Here is an 18,347-nt window from a genome sequence, read left to right as displayed (position 1 = left end):
TACAGAGGCTTCAGGGTTATTCACGGAGCCAATCAGTGGAATTCACTCTTTTTCATAATTCTGTTTCTTTATTAATAAGCCCCGGACTGGGTATAACACGTACGGATTATCAGCTGCTGTTTGTGGCGCGAGAGTGGGGTAGATATTGCGTCTCATGACGTCTGGATGTAAACGAGAACATGATTTGTAGTAGTGCTCATTCATGTAACCACTCAGTAATGACTGGAGGGTCACCGGGGCTACGGAAGCCCCTATGGGATAAAAATAGAAAGGCAAATTGCCGTAATGCGTCAGGTGGGGGGATGAGATCTAAGGAGCTACGGAAGCCGTAATGGTCCAAGAATATAAAGCAAAGTCTGGTGATACTTTGGGTGAGCCCGGTGACCCGTGTCCCTGTATTTTAGGTGGAGTAGGAAGTATTTATACTGGTTAGGAGAATGATTGGAGCAGCTCGGGGAATGTGAGACAAGGGATCTCGCTGTGATGGATGTTTAGGTGAGGATTGTCTCCGTCTATATATCCAATAGATTTCCTTCTTCTTTAGTTCTCCGAATCTGATGTGATGAATCGGATGATGGGAATGTTTCCCCTTCCCTTATGTTTCTACGTCCAATGTTCCAGGTCCTTGGAGGACTCTGCAGCGGGGTCCTGGGAGGTCCTTCCTTCCTTCGTCCTGGAGGCCACATGGACATTCAATGAGATGGATCAGGAATTGGCGGCTTCTCTGCTGTTATGTGATGTATCCGAGGTCCTTATTACCTCACAGCAGAGGCGCCGGGGTTTGTGCCTCATCCTGTTTCGGGGTGCTGGGGGCTAGTACATTTTTTATTGTTGGGGCCTCCTGTAAGTAATTCCTAGACCTCATAGTAGGACGTAACACATTTACCACCAAAACATTTTTTTTTAAAACATAGATGCGAACAGTTACCTGGATTATAGAAGTAATAATCCAGAATATTCCATACAGCCAGATAAGGCGCTTGAGAAGGATCTGCTCCGACACCCAAACCTTCAAAGAACAATAGGGCACATTTACTTACCCGTCATGTTTCACTCCCCTCGTGCTTTGTCTGCCACGAGTCACTAATATCGTGCACCCGATATCCTGCATGTGTCGCTTCCCCGCTCAGGTCCCTGGAGTTCACCTTCTTCTTCCTGGTGCATGTAAGTGCATTGTCCGTATATAATGCGCTGTGCGGGGAGTCACTAAGATCCTGCGCCCGATATCCTGCATGTGTCGCTTCCCCGCTCAGGTCCCTGGAGTTCACCTTCTTCTTCCTGGTGCATGTAAGTGCATTGTCCGTGTGTAATGCGCTGTGCGGGGAGTCACTAAGATCCTGCACCCGATATCCTGCATGTGTCACTTCCCCGCTCAGGTCCCCGGAGTTCACCTTCTTCTTCCTGGTGCATGTAAGTGCATTGTCCGTGTATAATGCACTGTGCGGGGAGTCACTAATATCGTGCACCCGATATCCTGCATGTGTCACTTCCCTGCTCAGGTCCCCGGAGTTCACCTTCTTCTTCCTGGTGCATGTAAGTGCATTGTCCGTGTATAATGCGCTGTGCGGGGAGTCACTAAGATCCTGCACCCGATATCCTGCATGTGTCGCTTCCCTGCTCAGGTCCCTGGAGTTCACCTTCTTCTTCCTGGTGCATGTAAGTGCATTGTCCGTGTATAATGCGCTGTGCGGGGAGTCACTAATATCGTGCACCCGATATCCTGCATGTTTCGCTTCCCTGCTCAGGTCCCTGGAGTTCACCTTCTTCTTCCTGGTGCATGTAAGTGCATTGTCCGTGTATAATGCACTGTGCGGGGAGTCACTAAGATCGTGCACCCGATATCCTGCATGTTTCGCTTCCCTGCTCAGGTCCCCGGAGTTCACCTTCTTCTTCCTGGTGCATGTAAGTGCATTGTCTGTGTATAATGCGCTGTGCAGGGAGTCACTAAGATCCTGCTCCCTATATCCTGCATGTGTCGCTTCCCCGCTCAGGTCCCCGGAGTTCACCTTCTTCTTCCTGATGCATGTAAGTGCATTGTCCATATATAATGCGCTGTGCAGGGAGTCACTAAGATCCTGCGCCTGATATCCTGCATGTGCCACTTCCCCGCTCAGGTCCCCGGAGTTCACCTTCTTCTTCCTGGTGCATGAAAGTGCATTGTCCGTGTATAATGCGCTGTGCGGGGAGTCACTAAGATCCTGCACCCGATATCCTGCATGTGTCGCTTCCCCGCTCAGGTCCCCGGAGTTCACCTTCTTCTTCCTGGTGCATGTAAGTGCATTGTCCGTGTATAATGCGCTGTGCAGGGAGTCACTAAGATCCTGCGCCCGATATCCTGCATGTGTCGCTTCCCCGCTCAGGTCCCCGGAGTTCACCTTCTTCTTCCTGGTGCATGTAAGTGCATTGTCCGTGTATAATGCGCTGTGCGGGGAGTCACTAAGATCCTGCACCCGATATCCTGCATGTGTCGCTTCCCCGCTCAGGTCCCCGGAGTTCACCTTCTTCTTCCTGGTGCATGTAAGTGCATTGTCCGTGTATAATGCGCTGTGCGGGGAGTCACTAAGATCCTGCACCCGATATCCTGCATGTGTCGCTTCCCCGCTCAGGTCCCCGGAGTTCACCTTCTTCTTCCTGGTGCATGTAAGTGCATTGTCCGTGTATAATGCGCTGTGCAGGGAGTCACTAAGATCCTGCACCCGATATCCTGCATGTGTCGCTTCCCCGCTCAGGTCCCTGGAGTTCTAATTCTTCTTCCTGGTGCATGTAAGTGCATTGTCCGTGTATAATGCGCTGTGCAGGGAGTCACTAAGATCCTGCACCTGATATCCTGCATGTGTCGCTTCCCCGCTCAGGTCCCTGGAGTTCTAATTCTTCTTCCTGGTGCATGTAAGTGCATTGTCCGTGTATAATGCGCTGTGCAGGGAGTCACTAAGATCCTGCACCCGATATCCTGCATGTGTCACTTTCCTGCTCAGGTCCCCGGAGTTCACCTTCTTCTTCCTGGTGCATGTAAGTGCATTGTCCGTGTATAATGCGCTGTGCAGGGAGTCACTAAGATCGTGCATCCGATACCCTGCTTGTGTCGCTTCCCCGCTCAGGTCCCCGGAGTTCACCTTCTTCTTCCTGGTGCATGTAAGTGCATTGTCCGTGTATAATGCGCTGTGCGGGGAGTCACTAAGATCCTGCACCCGATATCCTGCATGTGTCACTTCCCCGCTCAGGTCCCTGGAGTTCATCTTCTTCCTGGTGCATGTAAGTGCATTGTCCGTGTATAATGCGCTGTGCGGGGAGTCACTAAGATCCTGCACCCGATATCCTGCATGTGTCACTTCCCCGCTCAGGTCCCTGGAGTTCACCTTCTTCTTCCTGGTGCATGTAAGTGCATTGTCCGTGTATAATGCGCTGTGCAGGGAGTCACTAAGATCCTGCACCCGATATCCTGCATGTGTCGCTTCCCCGCTCAGGTCCCTGGAGTTCACCTTCTTCTTCCTGGTGTATGTAAGTGCATTGTCCGTGTATTATGCACTGTGCAGGGAGTCACTAAGATCCTGCGCCCGATATCCTGCATGTGTCGCTTCCCCGCTCAGGTCCCCGGAGTTCACCTTCTTCTTCCTGGTGCATGTAAGTGCATTGTCCGTGTATAATGCGCTGTGCAGTGAGTCACTAAGATCCTGCACCCGATATCCTGCATGTGTCGCTTCCCCGCTCAGGTCCCTGGAGTTCACCTTCTTCTTCCTGGTGCATGTAAGTGCATTGTCCGTGTATAATGCGCTGTGCGGGGAGTCACTAAGATCCTGCCCCCGATATCCTGCATGTGTCGCTTCCCCGCTCAGGTCCCCGGAGTTCACCTTCTTCTTCCTGGTGCATGTAAGTGCATTGTCCGTGTATAATGCGCTGTGTGGAGAGTCACTAAGATCCTGCGCCCGATATCCTGCATGTGTCACTTCCCCGCTCAGGTCCCCGGAGTTCACCTTCTTCTTCCTGGTCCATATAAGTGCATTGTCTGTGTATAATGCGCTGTGCTGGGAGTCACTAAGATCCTGCAACCGATATCCTGCATGTGTCGCTTCCCCGCTCAGGTCCCCGGAGTTCACCTTCTTCTTCCTGGTGTATGTAAGTGCATTGTCCTTGTATAATGCGCTGTGCGGGGAGTCACTAAGATCCTGCGCCCGATATCCTGCATGTGTCGCTTCCCCGCTCAGGTCCCCGGAGTTCACCTTCTTCTTCCTGGTGTATGTAAGTGCATTGTCCTTGTATAATGCGCTGTGCGGGGAGTCACTAAGATCCTGCGCCCGATAACCTCCATGTGTGGCTTCCCCGCTCAGGTCCCCGGAGTTCACCTTCTTCTTCCTGGTGCATGTAAGTGCATTGTCAGTGTATAATGCTCTGTGCGGGGAGTCACTAAGATCCTGCGCCCGATATCCTGCATGTGTCGCTTCCCCGCTCAGGTCCCCGGAGTTCACCTTCTTCTTCCTGGTGCATGTAAGTGCATTGTCCGTGTATAATGCGCTGTGCAGGGAGTCACTAAGATCCTGCACCCGATATCCTGCATGTGTCGCTTCCCCGCTCAGGTCCCTGGAGTTCACCTTCTTCTTCCTGGTGCATGTAAGTGCATTGTCCGTGTATAATGCGCTGTGCAGGGAGTCACTAAGATCGTGCATCCGATATCCTGCATGCGTCGCTTCCCCGCTCAGGTCCCTGGAGTTCACCTTCTTCTTCCTGGTGCATGTAAGTGCATTGTCCGTGTATAATGTGCTGTGCGGGGAGTCACTTAGATCCTGCGCCCGATATCCTGCATGTGTCGCTTCCCCGCTCAGGTCCCCGGAGTTCACCCTCTTCTTCCTGGTGCATGTAAGTGCATTGTCCGTGTATAATGTGCTGTGCGGGGAGTCACTAAGATGCTGCACCCGATATCCTGCATGTGTGGCTTCCCCGCTCAGGTCCCCGGAGTTCACCTTCTTCTTCCTGGTGCATGTAAGTGCATTGTCTGTGTATAATGCGCTGTGCGGGGAGTCACTTAGATCGTGCATCCGATACCTTGCTTGTGTCGCTTCCCTGCTCAGGTCCCTGGAGTTCACCTTCTTCTTCCTGGTGCATGTAAGTGCATTGTCCGTGTATAATGCGCTGTGCGGGGAGTCACTAAAGATCCTGCACCCGATATCCTGCATGTGTCGCTTCCCCGCTCAGGTCCCCGGAGTTCACCTTCTTCTTCCTGGTGCATGTAAGTGCATTGTCCGTGTATAATGCGCTGTGCGGGGAGTCACTAATATCCTGCCCCCGATATCCTGCATGTGTCGCTTCCCCGCTCAGGTCCCTGGAGTTCACCTTCTTCTTCCTGGTGTATGTAAGTGCATTGTCCGTGTATAATGCACTGTGCAGGGAGTCACTAAGATCCTGCGCCCGATATCCTGCATGTGTCGCTTCCCCGCTCAGGTCCCCGGAGTTCACCTTCTTCTTCCTGGTGCATGTAAGTGCATTGTCCGTGTATAATGCGCTGTGCGGGGAGTCACTAAGATCCTGCACCCGATATCCTGCATGTGTCGCTTCCCCGCTCAGGTCCCCGGAGTTCACCTTCTTCTTCCTGGTGCATGTAAGTGCATTGTCCGTGTATAATGCGCTGTGCAGGGAGTCACTAAGATCCTGCACCCGATATCCTGCATGTGTCGCTTCCCCGCTCAGGTCCCCGGAGTTCACCTTCTTCTTCCTGGTGCATGTAAGTGCATTGTCTGTGTATAATGCGCTGTGCAGGGAGTCACTAAGATCCTGCACCCGATATCCTGCATGTGTCGCTTCCCCGCTCAGGTCCATGGAGTTCTAATTCTTCTTCCTGGTGCATGTAAGTGCATTGTCCATGTATAATGCGCTGTGCAGGGAGTCACTAAGATCGTGCATCCGATACCCTGCTTGTGTCGCTTCCCCGCTCAGGTCCCCGGAGTTCACCTTCTTCTTCCTGGTGCATGTAAGTGCATTGTCCGTGTATAATGCGCTGTGCGGGGAGTCACTAAGATCCTGCACCCGATATCCTGCATGTGTCACTTCCCCGCTCAGGTCCCTGGAGTTCACCTATTTCCTGGTGCATGTAAGTGCATTGTCCGTGTATAATGCGCTGTGCGGGGAGTCACTAAGATCCTGCCCCCGATATCCTGCATGTGTCGCTTCCCCGCTCAGGTCCCTGGAGTTCACCTTCTTCCTGGTGCATGTAAGTGCATTGTCCGTGTATAATGCGCTGTGCAGGGAGTCACTAAGATCCTGCACCCGATATCCTGCATGTGTCGCTTCCCCGCTCAGGTCCCTGGAGTTCACCTTCTTCTTCCTGGTGTATGTAAGTGCATTGTCCGTGTATTATGCACTGTGCAGGGAGTCACTAAGATCCTGCGCCCGATATCCTGCATGTGTCGCTTCCCCGCTCAGGTCCCCGGAGTTCACCTTCTTCTTCCTGGTGCATGTAAGTGCATTGTCCGTGTATAATGCGCTGTGCAGGGAGTCACTAAGATCCTGCACCCGATATCCTGCATGTGTCGCTTCCCCGCTCAGGTCCCCGGAGTTCACCTTCTTCTTCCTGGTGCATGTAAGTGCATTGTCCGTGTATAATGCGCTGTGCAGGGAGTCACTAAGATCCTGCACCCGATATCCTGCATGTGTCGCTTCCCCGCTCAGGTCCCTGGAGTTCACCTTCTTCTTCCTGGTGCATGTAAGTGCATTGTCCGTGTATAATGCGCTGTGCAGGGAGTCACTAAGATCGTGCACCCGATATCCTGCATGTGTCGCTTCCCCGCTCAGGTCCCTGGAGTTCACCTTCTTCTTCCTGGTGCATGTAAGTGCATTGTCCGTGTATAATGCGCTGTGCGGTGAGTCACTAAGATCCTGCACCCGATATCCTGCATGTGTCACTTCCCCGCTCAGGTCCCTGGAGTTCACCTTCTTCTTCCTGGTGCATGTAAGTGCATTGTCCGTGTATAATGCACTGTGCGGGGAGTCACTAAGATCGTGCGCCCGATATCCTGCATGTGTCATTTCCCTGCTCAGGTCCCCGGAGTTCACCTTCTTCTTCCTGGTGCATGTAAGTGCATTGTCCGTGTATAATGCGCTGTGTGGAGAGTCACTAAGATCCTGCGCCCGATATCCTGCATGTGTCACTTCCCCGCTCAGGTCCCTGGAGTTCACCTTCTTCTTCCTGGTGCATGTAAGTGCATTGTCCGTGTATAATGCACTGTGCGGGGAGTCACTAAGATCGTGCGCCCGATATCCTGCATGTGTCACTTCCCCACTCAGGTCCCCGGAGTTCACCTTCTTCTTCCTGGTCCATATAAGTGCATTGTCTGTGTATAATGCGCTGTGCTGGGAGTCACTAAGATCCTGCACCCGATATCCTGCATGTGTCGCTTCCCCGCTCAGGTCCCCGGAGTTCACCTTCTTCTTCCTGGTGTATGTAAGTGCATTGTCCTTGTATAATGCGCTGTGCGGGGAGTCACTAAGATCCTGCGCCCGATATCCTGCATGTGTGGCTTCCCCGCTCAGGTCCCCGGAGTTCACCTTCTTCTTCCTGGTGTATGTAAGTGCATTGTCCTTGTATAATGCGCTGTGCGGGGAGTCACTAAGATCCTGCGCCCGATATCCTCCATGTGTGGCTTCCCCGCTCAGGTCCCCGGAGTTCACCTTCTTCTTCCTGGTGCATGTAAGTGCATTGTCAGTGTATAATGCTCTGTGCGGGGAGTCACTAAGATCCTGCGCCCGATATCCTGCATGTGTCACTTCCCCGCTCAGGTCCCCGGAGTTCACCTTCTTCTTCCTGGTGCATGTAAGTGCATTGTCCGTGTATAATGCGCTGTGCGGGGAGTCACTAAGATCCTGCGCCCTATATCCTGCATGTGTCGCTTCCCCGCTCAGGTCCCCGGAGTTCACCTTCTTCTTCCTGGTGCATATAAGTGCATTGTCAGTGTATAATGCTCTGTGCGGGGAGTCACTAAGATCCTGCGCCCGATATCCTGCATGTGTCGCTTCCCCGCTCAGGTCCCCGGAGTTCACCTTCTTCTTCCTGGTGCATGTAAGTGCATTGTCCGTGTATAATGCGCTGTGCAGGGAGTCACTAAGATCCTGCACCCGATATCCTGCATGTGTCGCTTCCCCGCTCAGGTCCCTGGAGTTCACCTTCTTCTTCCTGGTGCATGTAAGTGCATTGTCCGTGTATAATGCGCTGTGCAGGGAGTCACTAAGATCGTGCATCCGATATCCTGCATGCGTCGCTTCCCCGCTCAGGTCCCTGGAGTTCACCTTCTTCTTCCTGGTGCATGTAAGTGCATTGTCCGTGTATAATGCGCTGTGCGGGGAGTCACTAAGATCCTGCACCCGATATCCTGCATGTGTCACTTCCCCGCTCAGGTCCCTGGAGTTCACCTTCTTCTTCCTGGTGCATGTAAGTGCATTGTCCGTGTATAATGTGCTGTGCGGGGAGTCACTTAGATCCTGCGCCCGATATCCTGCATGTGTCGCTTCCCCGCTCAGGTCCCCGGAGTTCACCCTCTTCTTCCTGGTGCATGTAAGTGCATTGTCCGTGTATAATGTGCTGTGCGGGGAGTCACTAAGATGCTGCACCCGATATCCTGCATGTGTGGCTTCCCCGCTCAGGTCCCCGGAGTTCACCTTCTTCTTCCTGGTGCATATAAGTGCATTGTCTGTGTATAATGCGCTGTGCGGGGAGTCACTTAGATCGTGCATCCGATACCCTGCTTGTGTCGCTTCCCTGCTCAGGTCCCTGGAGTTCACCTTCTTCTTCCTGGTGCATGTAAGTGCATTGTCCGTGTATAATGCGCTGTGCGGGGAGTCACTTAGATCCTGCGCCCGATATCCTGCATGTGTCGCTTCCCCGCTCAGGTCCCCGGAGCTCACCTTCTTCTTCCTGGTGCATGTAAGTGCATTGTCCGTGTATAATGCGCTGTGCGGGGAGTCACTAAGATCCTGCGCCCGATATCCTGCATGTGTCTCCCCCCAGAGGGAGATGGATGACATCACAGAGGGAGATGGATGACATCACAGCAGCCAGAGAATGACATCACAGAGGATCTCCATCTCGGATGACATCACAGAGGCAGATGGATGACATCACAGCTGCTGGAGGATGACATCACAGAGGCAGAAGGATGACATCAGAGGCTGGAGGATGACATCAGAGGCTGGAGTATGACATCACAGAGGCAGATGGATGACATCACAGAGGCAGATGGATGACATCACAGAGGCAGATGGATGACATCACAGAGGCAGATGGATGACATCACAGAGGCAGATGGATGACATCACAGCTGCTGGAGGATGACATCACAGAGGGAGATGGATGACATCAGAGGCTGGAGGATGATATTATTGTGGTGACACGACCAGCACTGACTCTTTCATTTATGTTTTTTGTCTATAAAGTGATAAAGTCCTTGATTTGTATTAACGGTCGGTGTAATTGTGTCCCGCAGAAATATGTCCTCAGTGAACACTACGGATAGTGGCCAAGTCCTGACCTTGGTGGGGATTCCGGGTCTGGAGGACTTCTACCCCTGGATATTGCTCGCAGTCTGTGTCCTCTACTTGATGTCCTTGATTGGGAACAGCATCTTGTTCTTCATCATTAGGACGGATGAGTCTCTGCAGACGCCAATGTATGACCTGGTCTCCATGTTGGCCCTCACAGACATGGGCTTGTCCCTGGCCACGCTTCCCACAGTGGTAGGAGTCTTCTGCCTGCAGTTTCTGAGGCTTCATCTACCCCCATGTCTCCTCCAGATGTTCTTCATCCACTCCTTGTCCGTCATGGAATCTTCTGTCCTTCTGACCATGGCCTATGACAGACTTGTGGCCATCTGCAATCCTCTGCGCTACTCGTCTCTTCTCACCAGGGACCTCACCAGCAGGTTGGGGCTGCTCATGGTTTGCCGGGCAGTGGCTGTCATTTTTCCAATCCCGTTGATGTTGCGTGGCTCCAGTCTGTGTAGAGGTCACACACTGTCCCATGCCTTCTGCCTCCACCCAGATGTCTCGAGGCTCATCTGCTCGCAGCTATCAGCCCATAGTGTGTACAGTGTATTTGCAGTTTTATCCACCATGGGCCTGGATGCCCTTCTCATCACTCTTTCCTACATCTTCATTCTGAGGGCTGTGTGTGGCCTGGCCTCAGCCTCCGAGCGTTATAAAGTCTTCCACCGCTGTGTGTCTCATATTGTTGTAGTCCTATTATTCTACAGCCCCATGATCAGTCTGTCCATGATTAACAGATTTGGAGATAACCGGAACCCCTTTATACATGTCCCCCTGGCCTATCTGCACTTCTTGTTACCACCAGCAATGAATCCCATCGTGTATGGCATGAAGACTAAATGCATCTACCAGCGCCTGATCCAGAGAGCACAACGTGCCATCCAGTGACCGGCTCCATGCATCGCACCACCAGCATTCTGCCCCTAGACATCTCCAGACCTAGACCAGATCCACCACATGAGCAGACTGCAGGCCAGACAACTCTGACCATCTGCCCCTCAGACATCTCCAGACCCGGACATCCACCACATGAGCAGCCTGAAGGCCAGACAACTCTGCCCATCTGCCCCTCATACATCTCCAGACCTAGACCAGAACCACCACATGAGCAGACTGCAGGCCAGACAACTCTGATCATCTGCCCCTCAAACATCTCCAGACCTAGACCAGAACTACCACATGAGCAGACTGCAGGCCAGACAACTCTGCCCATCTGCCCCTAGACATCTCCAGACCCGGACATCCACCACATGAGCAGACTACAGACTGGACAACTCTGACCATCTGCCCCTCAGACATCTCCAGACCGAGACCAGATCCACCACATAAGCAGACTGCAGGCCAGACAACTCTGACCATCTGCCCCTAGACATCTCCAGACCTAGACCAGAACCACCACATGAGCAGACTGCAGGCCAGACAACTCTGACCATCTGCCCCTAGACATCTCCAGACCTAGACCAGATCCACCACATGAGCAGACTGCAGGCCAGACAACTCTGACCATCTGCCCCTCAGACATCTCCAGACATCCACCACATGAGCAGACTGCAGACCAGACAACTCTGACCATCTGCCCCTCAGACATCTCCAGACCTAGACATCCACCACATGAGCAGACTGTAGGCCAGACAACTCTGACCATCTGCCCCTCAGACATCTCCAGACCTAGACCAGATCCACCACATGAGCAGACTGCAGGCCAGACAACTCTGACCATCTGCCCCTCAGACATCTCCAGACCTAGACATCCACCACATGAGTAGACTGCAGGCCAGACAACTCTGACCATCTGCCCCTAGACATCTCCAGACCTAGACCAGATCCACCACATGAGCAGACTGTAGGCCAGACAACTCTGACCATCTGCCCCTAGAAATCTCCAGACCCAGACCAGAAGCACCACATGAGCAGACTGCAGGCCAGACAATTCTGACCATCAGCCGCTAGAAATCTCCAGACCTAGACCAGATCCACCACATGAGCAGACTGCAGGCCAGACAACTCTGACCATCTGGCCCTCAGACATCTCCAGACCTAGACATCCACCACATGAGCAGACTGCAGGCCAGACAACTCTGACCATCTGGCCCTCAGACATCTCCAGACCTAGACATCCACCACATGAGCAGACTGCAGGCCAGACAACTCTGACCATGTGGCCCTCAGACATCTCCAGACCTAGACATCCACCACATGAGCAGACTGCAGGCCAGACAACTCTGCCCATCTGCCCCTAGACATCTCCAGACCCGGACATCCACCACATGAGCAGACTACAGACTGGACAACTCTGACCATCTGCCCCTAGACATCTCAAGACCCGGACATCCACCACATGAGCAGACTACAGACTGGACAACTCTGACCATCTGCCCCTCAGACATCTCCAGACCGAGACCAGATCCACCACATGAGCAGACTGCAGACCAGACAACTCTGACCATCTGCCCCTAGAAATCTCCAGACCTAGACCAGAACCACCACATGAGGAGACTGCAGGCCAGGCAACTCTGACCATCTGCCCCTCAGACATCTCCAGACCCAGAAATCCACAACATGAGCAGTCTGCAGGCCAGACAACTCTGACCATCTGCCCCTAGACATCTCCAGACCTAGACCAGATCCACCACATGAGCAGACTGCAGGCCAGACAACTCTGACCATCTGCCCCTAGACATCTCCAGACCTAGACCAGATCCACCACATGAGCATACTGCAGGCCAGACAACTCTGACCATCTGCCCCTCAGACATCTCCAGACATCCACCACATGAGCAGACTGCAGACCAGACAACTCTGACCATCTGCCCCTCAGACATCTCCAGACCTAGACATCCACCACATGAGCAGACTGTAGGCCAGACAACTCTGACCATCAGCCCCTAGACATCTCCAGACCCAGACATCCACCACATGAGCAGACTGCAGGCCAGACAACTCTGACCATCTGCCCCTCAGACATCTCCAGACCCAGACATCCACCACATGAGCAGACTGCAGGCCAGACAACTCTGACCATCTGGCCCTCAGACATCTCCAGACCTAGACCAGATCCATCACATGAGCAGACTGCAGGCCAGACAACTCTGACCATCTGGCCCTCAGACATCTCCAGACCTAGACATCCACCACATGAGCAGACTGCAGGCCAGACAACTCTGACCATCAGCCCCTAGACATCTCCAGACCCAGACATCCACCACATGAGCAGACTGCAGACCAGACAACTCTGACCATCTGCCCCTCAGACATCTCCAGACCTAGACCAGATCCACCACATGAGCAGACTGCAGGCCAGACAACTCTGACCATCAGCCCCTAGACATCTCCAGACCCAGACATCCACCACATGAGCAGACTGCAGGCCAGACAACTCTGACCATCTGGTCCTCATACATCTCCAGACCCAGACATCCACCACATGAGCAGACTGCAGGCCAGACAACTCTGACCATCTGCCCCTAGACATCTCCAGACCTAGACCAGATCCACCACATGAGCAGACTGCAGGCCAGACAACTCTGACCATCTGCCCCTAGACATCTCCAGACCCAGACATCCACCACATGAGCAGACTGCAGGCCAGACAACTCTGACCATCTGCCCCTAGACATCTCCAGACCTAGACCAGATCCACCACATGAGCAGACTGTAGGCCAGACAACTCTGACCATCTGCCCCTAGAAATCTCCAGACCCAGACCAGAAGCACCACATGAGCAGACTGCAGGCCAGACAACTCTGACCATCAGCCCCTAGACATCTCCAGACCCAGACATCCACCACATGAGCAGACTGCAGGCCAGACAACTCTGACCATCTGCCCCTCAGACATCTCCAGACCCAGACATCCACCACATGAGCAGACTGCAGTCCAGACAATTCTGACCATCAGCCCCTAGACATCTCCAGACCCAGACATCCACCACATGAGCAGACTGCAAATCAGACAACACTGACCATCTACCCCTCAGACATCTCCAGACCCAGACATCCACCACATGAGCAGACTGCAGGCCAGACAACTCTGACCATCTGCCCCTAGACATCTCCAGACCCAGCCATTCACCACATGAGCAGACTGCAGGCCAGGCAACTCTGACCATCTGCCCCTAGACATCTCCAGACCCAGACCAGATCCACCACATGAGCAGACTGCAGATCAGACAACTCTGACCATCTGCCCCTCAGACATCTCCAGACCTAGACCAGATCCACCACATGAGCAGACTGCAGATCAGACAACTCTGACCATCTACCCCTCAGACATCTCCAGACCCAGACATCCACCACATGAGCAGACTGCAGGCCAGACAACTCTGACCATCTGCCCCTCAGACATCTCCAGACCCAGACATCCACCACATGAGCAGACTGCAGGCCAGACAACTCTGACCATCTGCCCCTAGACATCTCCAGACCCAGCCATTCACCACATGAGCAGACTGCAGGCCAGACAACTCTGACCATCTGCCCCTCAGACATCTCCAGACCCAGACATCCACCACATGAGCAGACTGCAGGCCAGACAACTCTGACCATCTGCCCCTAGACATCTCCAGACCCAGCCATTCACCACATGAGCAGACTGCAGGCCAGACAACTCTGACCATCTACCCCTCAGACATCTCCAGACCCAGCCATTCACCACATGAGCAGACTGCAGGCCAGACAACTCTGACCATCTGCCCCTAGACATCTCCAGACCCAGACATCCACCACATGAGCAGACTGCAGGCCAGGCAACTCTGACCATCTGGCCCTCAGACATCTCCAGACCCAGACATCCACCACATGAGCAGACTGCAGGCCAGACAACTCTGACCATCTGCCCCTAGACATCTCCAGACCTAGACCAGATCCACCACATGAGTAGACTGCAGGCCAGACAACTCTGACCATCTGCCCCCAGACATCTCCAGACCTAGACATCCACCACATGAGCAGACTGCAGGCCAGACAACTCTGACCATCTGGTCCTCATACATCTCCAGACCTAGACATCCACCACATGAGCAGACTGCAGGCCAGACAACTCTGACCATCTGCCCCTAGACATCTCCAGACATCCACCACATGAGCAGACTGCAGGCCAGACAAGTCTGACCATCTGCCCCTCAGACATCTCCAGACATCCACCACATGAGCAGACTGCAGGCCAGGCAACTCTGACCATCTGGCCCTCAGACATCTCCAGACCCAGACATCCACCACATGAGCAGACTGCAGGCCAGACAACTCTGACCATCTGGTCCTCATACATCTCCAGACCTAGACCAGATCCACCACATGAGCAGACTGCAGGCCAGACAACTCTGACCATCTGGTCCTCATACATCTCCAGACCTAGACCAGATCCACCACATGAGCAGACTGCAGGCCAGACAACTCTGACCATCTGCCCCTAGACATCTCCAGACCCAGACATCCACCACATGAGCAGACTGCAGACCAGACAACTCTGACCATCTGCCCCTCAGACATCTCCAGACCTAGACATCCACCACATGAGCAGACTGCAGGCCAGGCAACTCTGACCATCTGCCCCTAGACATCTCCAGACCCAGACCAGATCCACCACATGAGTAGACTGCAGGCCAGACAACTCTGACCATCTGCCCCTCAGACATCTCCAGACCCAGACCAGATCCACCACATGAGTAGACTGCAGGCCAGACAACTCTGACCATCTGCCCCTCAGACATCTCCAGACCTAGACATCCACCACATGAGCAGACTGCAGGCCAGACAACTCTGACCATCTGCCCCTCAGACATCTCCAGACCTAGACCAGATCCATCACATGAGCAGACTGCAGGCCATGCAACTCTGACCATCTGCCCCTCAGACATCTCCAGACCCAGACATCCACCACATGAGCAGACTGCAGGCCAGACAACTCTGACCATCTGCCCCTAGACATCTCCAGACCCAGCCATTCACCACATGAGCAGACTGCAGGCCAGACAACTCTGACCATCTGCCCCTCAGACATCTCCAGACCTAGACCAGATCCACCACATGAGCATACTGCAGGCCAGACAACTCTGACCATCTGCCCCTCAGACATCTCCAGACCCAGACATCCACCACATGAGCAGTCTGCAGGCCAGACAACTCTGACCATCTGCCCCTAGACATCTCCAGACCCAGACATCCACCACATGAGCAGACTGCAGGCCAGACAACTCTGACCATCTGCCCCTCAGACATCTCCAGACCCAGACCAGATCCACCACATGAGTAGACTGCAGGCCAGACAACTCTGACCATCTGCCCCTCAGACATCTCCAGACCTAGACCAGATCCACCACATGAGCAGACTGCAGGCCAGAAAACTCTGACCCTCACACATCCATACCTCCCAACTTTTCTGCTGTGGCTTTAGACACACCCTGGCCACGACCCAAACCACATCCTGGACATCATGCCTCTTTCTGGACACTTAGAGTTTGCTGCAAAATGCAGAAAACACCCACAATTGTTGCTGGCACCAATCACGGCTGTTAACCCTTTACATTCCACTGGCAAAGCTGCTGTCGGCATGTAACGGGATGTCATCAGGGAGCAATAATAAGTTGCCATGACAGCCTGGGGGTTACAATATTCCAATGGCACATTGTGACAGATCATGTGCAAAATCTCCATGTACTTCCATATTGTAGTGCAGCAGAATATGGATCAAGATTTACATTTCTTTAAAATCTACTGAAACATAATAAGAACTGTATAAGATTTCCCATTGCTGTGATTGGACCAAACCAATTAATAGAGGGGGGGGGGGGAATCCTATGGAGCGCGCAGTAAAAGACGTAAGAAACACATTTGGAATTTTCCTTCCCGCTTCCCAGTACATGGCCTGGAATATTTAATACCCTTACTAGGAAGGACAACAGGCCGCAGCTCTCCACACGGGAGAAGAAAAAGTTATAAAGGAATTTTGAAAGTGGGGAGTGAAAAATGGAAACGCAAAAATGAAAAAGGGTTGAGTCCTCAAGGGGTTAAGACAAATCTGGTAAAATAAAAACAAAATAGCAAAATATCAGAGCGTTGGGGGGGGGGGTCTATGGGAAAAAGTGACGTATTTAACTTTAATTGTTCAAAGAGGAGGAGGAGGGAGCAGGGACCTGCAGCTACACGGAGGGGAAGAAGAGGGAGCAGGGACCTGCAGCTACACGGAGGGGAAGAAGAGGGAGCAGGGACCTGCAGCTACACGGAGGGGAAGAAGAGGGAGCAGGGACCTGCAGCTACACGGAGGGGAAGAAGAGGGAGCAGGGACCTGCAGCTACACGGAGGGGAAGAAGAGGGAGCAGGGACCTGCAGCTACACGGAGGGGAAGAAGAGGGAGCAGGGACCTGCAGCTACACGGAGGGGAAGAAGAGGGAGCAGGGACCTGCAGCTACACGGAGGGGAAGAAGAGGGAGCAGGGACCTGCAGCTACACGGAGGGGAAGAAGAGGGAGCAGGGACCTGCAGCTACACGGAGGGGAAGAAGAGGGAGCAGGGACCTGCAGCTACACGGAGGGGAAGAAGAGGGAGCAGGGACCTGCAGCTACACGGAGGGGAAGAAGAGGGAGCAGGGACCTGCAGCTACACGGAGGGGAAGAAGAGGGAGCAGGGACCTGCAGCTACACGGAGGGGAAGAAGAGGGAGCAGGGACCTGCAGCTACACGGAGGGGAAGAAGAGGGAGCAGGGACCTGCAGCTACACGGAGGGGAAGAAGAGGGAGAAGGGACCTGCAGCTACACGGAGGGGAAGAAGAGGGAGCAGGGACCTGCAGCTACACGGAGGGGAAGAAGAGGGAGCAGGGGAGCTGCAGTTATATGGAGGGGAAGTAGAGGGAGCAGGGACCTGCAGATACACGGAGGGGAAGAAGAGGGAGCAGGGACCTGCAGCTACACGGAGGGGAAGAAGAGGGAGCAGGGACCTGCAGCTACACGGAGGGGAAGAAGAGGGAGCAGGGACCTGCAGCTACACGGAGGGGAAGAAGAGGGAGCAGGGACCTGCAGCTACACGGAGGGGAAGAAGAGGGAGCAGGGACCTGCAGCTACACGGAGGGGAAGAAGAGGGAGCAGGGGAGCTGCAGTTATATGGAGGGGAAGTAGAGGGAGCAGGGACCTGCAGATACACGGAGGGGAAGAAGAGGGAGCAGGGACCTGCAGATACATGGAGAGGAAGAAGAGGGAGCGGGGGAGCTGCAGCTACACGGAGGGGAAGAAGAGGGAGCAGGAGAGCTGCAGCTACACGGAGGGGAAGAAGAGGGAGCAGGGGAGCTGCACCAAGGCCGATCCCTTAGGGCTGCTGTGTAGGGGCAGAACATATATCACTCTCTGCACTGCTGCATCTGCAACACCCCGGCCAATGCATAGGCAAGGTGGTAGTTGTGAAAAGCGCCCTCTACATGTTAGGGAGACTGATCGCCTCTCTAGGAGGTCTTTAAAGGGCACCTACCACCACAAATCTACCTATAAAGGTAGATCGGGTGGTAGGTGAATCAATGGGACGTGAGGATAGCCCTTTTAAGGGCTAATCCTCACGTCCCCGCACTGTTTTATAAACTTTTATTACTTATATATGTTAATTTACTTATGCGGCTACCGGGGCGTGGAGTAGCCGCATCTGAGGTTACACGAGGCGGCTACTCCACGCCCCGGTAGCCACATTACCCCTCCTACTCACCATGTTCGGCGCGCAGCTGCTCGTAGCTGCGCGCCCTCGTCCGCCGATCCTGCCGTCTGCGCATGCGCAGAACAGCAGGCCCGCGCCTGCGCAGCCCCGGCTTCAGAGCAGTGACCGCGCAGGCGCGGGCCTGCTGTTCTGCGCA

At 53.8% G+C, this 18,347-nt stretch overlaps 1 protein-coding gene across 1 annotated transcript; it reads left to right on the top strand.

Moving 5' to 3' along the window:
- Positions 1-9,468: 9,468 nt before the first annotated feature.
- LOC140134124 (olfactory receptor 51G2-like) lies at positions 9,469-10,410 on the top strand. The gene has a single exon (XM_072154766.1). The coding sequence runs from the start codon at positions 9,469-9,471 to the stop codon at positions 10,408-10,410; it is 942 nt and encodes a 313-aa protein (XP_072010867.1).
- The last annotated feature ends 7,937 nt before the right edge of the window (positions 10,411-18,347 follow it).

The sequence above is a fragment of the Engystomops pustulosus genome, chromosome 1 (assembly GCF_040894005.1).
Source record: "Engystomops pustulosus chromosome 1, aEngPut4.maternal, whole genome shotgun sequence".
Lineage (NCBI taxonomy): Eukaryota > Metazoa > Chordata > Amphibia > Anura > Leptodactylidae > Engystomops > Engystomops pustulosus.
This window is presented reverse-complemented; position numbering and strand designations above follow the sequence as displayed.